Here is a 9,272-nt window from a genome sequence, read left to right on the forward strand (position 1 = left end):
TGTATTCTAAAAAATGTTGTCGAAGATTTCCCATTCTATTCAAAGACGTGGGAATGAAATGAAAGAAGGAACGATTCATGTTTTCTGGTCCAATATAGTGCAAAGAGCATATTTATGTGTGAATCTGTTTGATACCTGAATCTTTATGTCTCAAGGTTACCAATACTGAGTATTTAAAACCATATTTTTACTTTTTATCCCAATGACAGTAATGATAAATATTCTGGATGAAGATCATCTAATTGATGGTCGGTTTTATGCTTGTTGACTTGAATGTAAATGAAAATAGATGAATAATTTCAACCAGCAAAGGTTTTCGTGACGCCATGATTCAAAATCACCTTCCTCGTAAGTTGAGTAGTTCAAATATACCCAAAAATGTGCCGGTGGTGTCAAATGCAGATAAATCATTTGGCATTCAGGGTAGGCACTTGTTTCATTTATTACGTTAACTTATTTGTTACAGTTTGTTTATATCTAATAGTTTTAGGTTATTGTCATCCACATGGTTTTGTTTCGGCCATGATTGTTGTTACAACGGAATCTGAGATTCCTACTGATCACGATGAAGTTTTAATAAGAAGTTTTTTGTCTTTTTGGTTTTATTTAATAGAATTGTTGCAAACAGTCCTGTATATAACATTTATTGATTACAATTTAATTTAATTCAAACCTGCGTTTTATTTCTAGTAGTTTTGAAGCCATAGTGGTAGATAACCTTTTTATTAGCAATTTCCTAAACTTAACACATACATACATGTATTCTAAATATTTACTAGTAGTTTCATTGTTAATAAATATTAATAAACCAACATACAAATTTACAAAAGAGAATGCGCTGCTTTCTTTGTTAATTTTTTGAGAAAATACTTAAGCTTGAATAATGATCAATGAGTGATAACGTTAGCAATTATCAACGTCGTTTGCGATAACAGCGTAGCCATTATACTGTCGTAAATTGTTATTTAATTTGTTAAGTTGCAACAAATACGTCTACGCTTTTGTTGTTTACTGATCCAAGAGTGAAGAAGAACATAAAAATAACCCAGATTCCTCGAAATGGATGATAACTGGTCGCCTAACAGTAATTAAAGCAATGATAATAAAATATTCTTCTTCCGTGGCATTTTACGATCTTTGTCTTAAATAAACAAACGATGTTGTGGTCTTTAGTTTTATAACGAATGGTTTATGTCAAGTTGAAAGAATTTCTTTAGCAATGTAATATTTTGGTATAACTGAAAGCGATCGATAGGTAAAATTATTTTAGTTAAAAAAGTTGCCCTAAAACGTCTAATGTACCAGTCAGTTTGAAGAACCCTATATATTGAACATATGTCTACGAAATAAACGATAAACAAATATTACTGTGTATATACAACTTATTATAGATTTAACATATTTATAATTTTAAATAAAAAATAATAGTCAAAAGCTTCCGAAACCATAAAAAAATAAATCCTTTACTATTTAGAAAAAAAGATTTAATAAAATTGAAAAATTTTCGTCCTGCTTTTGACGTTATTATGATTAATTAAAATAGTAACATTATAAAACATAAATCCAATGAAAATTATTTGTTTTAGACTACAAAAGCTTTTCTACCAAAAATGGTTGAACAAGATCACGGTCACATTGTAACCATTGCTTCAATGGCTGGATTTGTAGGAATTAATAAGCTGGTGGATTATTGCGCATCCAAATTTGCAGCTGTAGGGTTTGACGAAGCCTTAAAAATTGAACTCAGCCAACAAGGTAAATGATGACGTTTGTATTAATTCTTTTATGTACTTTAAACTTATTACTACTATGTAAATAAAGAGGATTCGTCGCGTATAGCTCTAACTACATTTTTTTAGAATTGTTCAAGAGAGCAATTTTTATGGTAAATGTTGTTATAAATTCTAAATTAATTGAGAATTGTATTAACGTTAAAACACCTAAAAATTAGTTCTTAAAAACCTTATTTTACTAAATCTATAAACGTATTAAATCTTTTTAATACAGCACAGTTTATTAAAGCAGAGGGTATGGTACCTATNATAATTCTTTCAAATAACACGTCTGTGATGTCTGACTGTATATGAGTATTTACTATTAATTTCGATACTTTCCAGTCATGATTACCTGCAAAAACCGTTAATTTTTTTATTGCGCAAGGTTTTCCGTAAAATTTATGATATGTTATTAGGAGAAACAATAAGATTTTAATTGTCGCATTTGTAAATAAGCAAGCGGCACTATTATTCTTAAGGACTACAATGTGATTACAAAAGGAAGAGGCTATAATTATGGGCTATTAAAAACGACGTAATGCCTAGAAATCGCATATATGCACATGATCTATAATAACACAAATAATATTAAATTAATAAAAAATTGACGTTTAATATTTCGGAGGTAGCTTTTTTGCCCTAATGAATAGTTTGGCAGTGATTTGTAAATGATATGTAGGGAATTGATTTGTATGAATCCATCGACCTTTACCAAAAAAATCCTGAAGATGATAACTAAGTAAGCAGTTTGAATTGAGATGAATACGATTAAAAATTAGTTCTTAAAAACCTTATTTTACTAAATCTATAAACGTATTAAATCTTTTTAATACAGCACAGTTTATTAAAGCAGAGGGTATGGTACCTATCACCATCATCATCATACTGGTTGGACTCTCATCTCCACTCCTTCCTACCTGAGCTAATCTTCGCATTTCCCTAAAACTAGAACATCCCAAACTATCCTTAACTTTTTGCGAACTGTAATTAAATCTAGGTCTACCTCTACTTTTAACACCTATTTCTTCTTCTATAAAGGAACTCTTTTTAATTTAATTTTTTTTAATAACATCCTTTTTGAGTTACGTTCAGAAATGTATAAAAAAAATGCAGTTCTACCCCTATTATTTTAGAAACTTTTGCACCAAGTAAATTAAAGTAATTGACGCATTTAAAAAGCTTTGCAAGTATCAGTAAAAAAAACGGGCAATTGCGAATTGAGGGTTCTGTCTCTATGTCTATCGAAACTAGAGGGCGTTGTATCGCAATTTCGGACTCATCAGCACTTCTTCATAACACTTAGTCTGACATCTTCCCCGCATTCCATTACGTAACGCGTCCATTGTAAAGTTTTGGACTTGAATTCAAAAAAGAAAGATTTTTTTAATTTTCAGTCTTGTCCTCACCTCCCCATAAGTAATAGGACTCCCCTTCCCTCAATTTGTGTTACGTGTGGACAGCATCTAACAATTTATTTGATAAGATATTTAACCATTGTATCGTGGATGGGACAGACGTTCGACTAACCAATTAATTCAAAATTATAGACGTATTTTACACATTTTCTTTATGCATTTAAGGCTACCTGCTTGATAAAAAAGAGCATAGCGATGCAAGCATTTATTTTGGAATGGAAATTGGACCTTATCGTTATCGATACTTGTCGTTTGTGTTATAATAAAATTTTTTTAATATTAAATAAGAATAAAAACCCACAGCATCCTGTTTATATTTAACCAAAACTATAAAATAAAACGATTTTACATATAATTTAATGGTTTATGTATAGCAAAAAAACGTTTTCCATTAACAACCATAAATCTACAAGTATGTATACACATTCATACACGTGTGTATCAAACACTATGTTTACTGTTAATATTAAGTTTGGCTTTTGATAGGAAATTCCACCATTCTTATTATGCAAAAACTGGTCGATAATAGTTATTGCTAATTTATTAATTTTTTTATTTCAGGTTACTATCCTGATTAACAACGCAGGAGTTGTATCAGGAAAATTACTGTTGGAAACCCCCGATCATCTCATCCAACGTACCTTTGACGTCAATGTGTTGTCTCATTTCTGGGTAAGTTATCATTTACAAAAATACTAAGAAAACAATTATTATTATTAGGAAGTATCCAATTAATCAAAAGAAATTTTGAGACACTTTAAAGATTTAGTAAGGGTTTTGAATCTTTTTTGTTTCGTAGACTACGTGTCAATTTTTTCGGTTTTGAAGCATGAATAATAAAGCAGCATGGAATAATAAAGTTTCCCAAATCTACCTCCAAATCATCATCATCATAAGGTCGTCAGTCCTAAGACTGCTTGGACACGCACCTCCACTCTTTCGTATCCTGAGCTAAACTTCGCATTTCCCTAAAACTAGAACAACCCACATCCTTAACTATTTGCAAACAGTAATCTAACCTAGGTCTACCTCTACCCTTCCTAACTCCTGTTTCTGCCTCTAATATGTCTCTGACTCGACCTTCATGCCTGAGAAGGTGTCCTACCAACCTATCTCGCCTATTTTTTATTGACTTCCGTAGAGTCCTCTGTTCTCCTATTCTTTCTAATAGCTCTTCATTTCTAACCTTTTCTACCCACTTTATCCTCATCATCCGCCTGTAACACCACATCTCGAAGGCTTCTAACCTTTTCTTTTCCGCCTCACCCACTCTCCATGTTTCGCACCCGTACAACGCCGCGCTCCAAACATACACCTTTAACACTCCAAATCATCAAGTTTCATTAAAACTTATGTTTTAAGAATTTTTACTTTATACATTATGTCGTATTACAAGTTAATATTATGTAGATGCGCAGATATCTGTGCTACGTGAATTATTTCATTTATAGAATAGCTAAAACTTCGGTTACAACCTGCTTAAATGGGATTCGTTGTCATGACCTTAATTTCATGCACCCCCTATTTTTGTTTTCGCTGTCATGGACTTCTTGTAATTTCGAATCGACCTGTAGGGGTCGATATAGGCCCATATTAGAAACATTAGCTCTAAAGAATAACTCGAACCTCTGTATAAGATCATTCATGCAAATGTCTATCTGTCACTAATGGTTTGAAACTAAACTAATACTTTTGTATCCAGTTCACTTCACGAACTGGACGTCCAACTCACGAAATGGACAAATACGCCGAGTGGGTGCGACATACAGTGTAAACTCTTTATAACGTCACACGATTTAACAACAAACTCCTTAAAACGTCGAAATTGCTTGACTTTGGTTGGTTTACATTATTTTCTATACAATATTACACTCTATATAGCGTTACGCTCACTCTTTTTAACGACAACAATGCGGCATTATAAATCATTGAGCAGTACTTTCTAAGTTGCCGAAATAGATAAGAACTGCAGCTGTGTACGTTGTTGAAGAAGACGATCCTGTCCCTCCACCAAGCATCAAACAAGCACTTGATGCAGCGAAACTATTAAAAAAATACTTTTTATATAATCAAATTGATCCAGCAGTATCTCAAGATATGAGTAAGATACGTAACAAAATACAATTAAAATATTGGAGCAGCAAAAAACATCAGACGAAGATAACAGGCTATACGCAATGTATGAATAATCAAAATGTGTACTATATTGGTAAATGCATATTATTATAGAATAGTAAAATAATATCTTTTATTTCTCTCCATTTAACGCCGAAAAATGTTCAGTCCCTTAAGTGTCGTTATATAGAGTTTACACTGTATATGGTACACTATTTGGCTTCTTAATTTTGATGGTGTAATTACGCAAAAAAATATAAATGTAATCTTTTAGTTTTACAACAATACATATATATCTTGTAATACGTATTATATACCATTTTCCTGTGAATTAAGTAGATACTTACGTAGAATACGACTATTTTAAAACTTTAATAAATCTTTTATGCATTATAAAAGAATAATTTTATTAGGTGTTAAAATTATTTTAAATTAATGGCCGTAAAATTTATTGTAACGTATGTGCCCATAACAACATATAACGAATATTTTAATTACCTGTTTATTTAAATTAATTGTTTAGATCGGTATCATAAAACACTGTTGTTCATTTTTTATTGTATCACAGAATAACATTAATATAATTATGCATTCTCACGTCATCACGTATAATTATTACCCAATTTGCATTTAATAGCATGTGCCCCGTTAGTTGCTATTATAATTATTAATTCCCGGATTTATAATACCTTTTTTTGCAGGCTATTTTGCTAATTATTTCATTATAAGTAGGTATATACAGGGTTCTTCAAAGTGAATGGTATATTAGACATTTTAGGGAAACTGAGTGTGTAAGAGATCTGAAAATTTGGCAGTACCTTGAGTTTATCAAGGATGATCTTTTTAACTAAAATAATTTCAACTGTCGGCCGCTTTCGGTTATACCTAGTGTCCGATCGAAAGTTCGGTTTCGGTTTCGGTCGAGTTTCGGCAAAAAAACGAGTTTCGGTTACGAGCGAAACCGAAACTGCGTTGGGGAGTTCTCGTGCTCTGCTCGGTCATGTTCGGCGCGTCTAGGTGCATAATCATGATGTGACTGGTTCGTGTTGATAAAAGCGATTTATTTTGTTTTGTTTATCACTTAAATATTATATTCCTATACTTATTGTGATATTAGGTAACAATAACAAAAGTAATTTTATGTTTAATATATAAAAAAAAGCATGAATCTTCAACAGAAAAATGAGTCTAGTCTACTATAGTCCCCAGTAGCACAACAATATTGGTAAAATATTATATTTACATATTGGTTCAATGATGGAAACGTCAGATTTTTTTTTATTGGCCCAATGTAGATTTTTAATATTAACCCAATATTGAAATTAAATATTGTTCCAATGTTAGGAAATAATAAATGTGCAATATTTATTTGAAAAATACAGCCAATATTTGTTTTCCAGATTGGTCCAATATATGTTTTATATATAGTCACAATATATCATGCATATGTAGGCACAATATCTACCCCAGTACCACAAAAATATTGGTAAAATATTATATTTACATATTGGTTCAATGATGGAAACGTCAGATTTTTTTTTATTGGCCCAATGTAGATTTTTAATATCAACCCAATATTAAAATTGAATATTGATCCAATTTTAAGAAATAATAATATAATAGAACACTGAAATAAAAAATTGTTCGGTATATGTTTTTTTTATTATATTATAGAAAATTAAATTAAATTTACGAACAAACAAAAAAAAATACATTCTAAANCGTGCTGTCAAACCTACACTAGCAAGGAGATCGGGCTGAAACTATAGCTACAAGCTATCCAAGGATGGTACTATAGAATGTCACCTCAAGGTAGGCCTAGTGGCGTCATCTCTTGGTTAGGCCGGAAACTTATCAATCCACCCTCGTATTTAAATTAATTGTTTAGATCGGTATCATAAAACACTGTTGTTCATTTTTTATTGTATCACAGAATAACATTAATATAATTATGCATTCTCACGTCATCACGTATAATTATTACCCAATTTGCATTTAATAGCATGTGCCCCGTTAGTTGCTATTATAATTATTAATTCCCGGATTTATAATACCTTTTTTTGCAGGCTATTTTGCTAATTATTTCATTATAAGTAGGTATATACAGGGTTCTTCAAAGTGAATGGTATATTAGACATTTTAGGGAAACTGAGTGTGTAAGAGATCTGAAAATTTGGCAGTACCTTGAGTTTATCAAGGATGATCTTTTTAACTAAAATAATTTCAACTGTCGGCCGCTTTCGGTTATACCTAGTGTCCGATCGAAAGTTCGGTTTCGGTTTCGGTCGAGTTTCGGCAAAAAAACGAGTTTCGGTTACGAGCGAAACCGAAACTGCGTTGGGGAGTTCTCGTGCTCTGCTCGGTCATGTTCGGCGCGTCTAGGTGCATAATCATGATGTGACTGGTTCGTGTTGATAAAAGCGATTTATTTTGTTTTGTTTATCACTTAAATATTATATTCCTATACTTATTGTGATATTAGGTAACAATAACAAAAGTAATTTTATGTTTAATATATAAAAAAAAGTATGAATAATCTTCAAAAGAAAAATGAGTCTAGTCTACTATACTTACTCAAATAAACATCTCACCTATTTTAAGTATTTTTAAGGCGCAATTAAAGTATTTCCTTAAACGAGGGGTTGTTATGTTGATTTTGATTTGATTATCAATAAGTGAAAATGTCAAAGACTGCAGAGCTATGTGATTTAAAGATAAAAAAAATAAACTGACNTCTACTATACTTACTCAAATAAACATCTCACCTATTTTAAGTATTTTTAAGGCGCAATTAAAGTATTTCCTTAAACGAGGGGTTGTTATGTTGATTTTGATTTGATTATCAATAAGTGAAAACGTCAAAGACTGCAGAGCTATGTGATTTAAAGATAAAAAAATAAAACTGACTGATTATAATGACGTTTTCTTTATTTTTCTCTCAAAACATGATCCTTAGAAGGAAGTTTCGGTTTCGGTTTCGGTTTCGGCCGAAATTGAGACCGTTGCCGAAATTCGGTTTCGGTTTCGGTCGTAAAAACCAGTTCCGGTCGGACACTAGTTATACCGGAAGTTGATGCCAACTTTATTATTTGAAATGGAAACATAGAAAAACGAAAGATAAGTTCTGATTTAAAGTAGCTATCAATTGTCCCACGGCACATTTATGTTACGCCAAAGTTAATAAAATTATCTAATTAAGATAAAAATCCAAATTTATTCAAAAATTTTCAAATGAAGCAATATAAAACATCCACATGGATCGAAAGAGGATAAAAAGAGGAATCGAATGGAACAATAAAATATGGTAAGTGTCATTTGGAAAAACGAAGTTATTCGTGTTTAAAGTTTTTAAACTTTGCATTGTTTTTGCTGAACACCCAGTATAAATTATAAAGCTCAATTTTGGTTTAACATTAGCCATAGGACACGACTATAACTGGTAAAAATTTTCAACACTCGTAAGTCATTTTTTGTGGAAATTATGATTAGTTATAAAACAGGTTGCGGTAGCGATATTTTTTCTATAAATTAAATTATTTCTAAAACTATTCATCGTAGGCGTACAAGTTGGTTATCAAAGTTACTTAGTTTTATAACGAATGGTTTATGTCAAGTTGAAAGAATTTCTTTAGCAATGTAATATTTTCTTTAGATTTCGTAATTGATATTTCATATTATGAGCATCAGAATTGGAATTAATTCTTTACAAATATAAGGTTTATTATAAGTGTTGGAAAATGGTTTGCAATCATAGCAAATCAAAAAAGATTGAATGGTTTGCTATTACAGACATGCAATACATATAAAGATTTCATACTGCTAAACTCTATTTATTATAATAATTACTAAAAAATAAAATATTAATTGGTGCAGAGTTAATTTTATTAATTAATTTTGATAGAAATGTCGAAACCTAAATATATTTGTTATGTAATAAGTTTCTATAAAGCTTCTATAGAAAAGTTTT

General features: G+C 30.9%; 1 protein-coding gene and 1 long non-coding RNA gene across 2 annotated transcripts in view; one reads left to right on the top strand and one right to left on the bottom strand.

The window, feature by feature from the left end:
- Nucleotides 1–3,904, top strand: part of LOC112905605 (short-chain dehydrogenase/reductase family 16C member 6-like) — a 35,475-nt gene extending 31,571 nt beyond the window's left edge. The window contains exon 2 of the mRNA XM_025978318.1: nucleotides 3,752–3,904. Within this exon, the coding sequence (XP_025834103.1) occupies nucleotides 3,752–3,889 (138 nt within the window). The 3' untranslated portion in view covers nucleotides 3,890–3,904. The remainder of the gene's footprint in view (nucleotides 1–3,751) is intronic.
- LOC112905606 overlaps nucleotides 1–9,272 on the bottom strand; it is a 109,766-nt gene that overhangs the window by 95,445 nt on the left and 5,049 nt on the right. The gene's annotated exons all lie outside the window — the stretch shown is intronic.

This window comes from Agrilus planipennis, unplaced genomic scaffold, assembly GCF_000699045.2.
Source record: "Agrilus planipennis isolate EAB-ADULT unplaced genomic scaffold, Apla_2.0 scaffold224, whole genome shotgun sequence".
Taxonomy (NCBI): Eukaryota; Metazoa; Arthropoda; class Insecta; order Coleoptera; family Buprestidae; genus Agrilus; species Agrilus planipennis.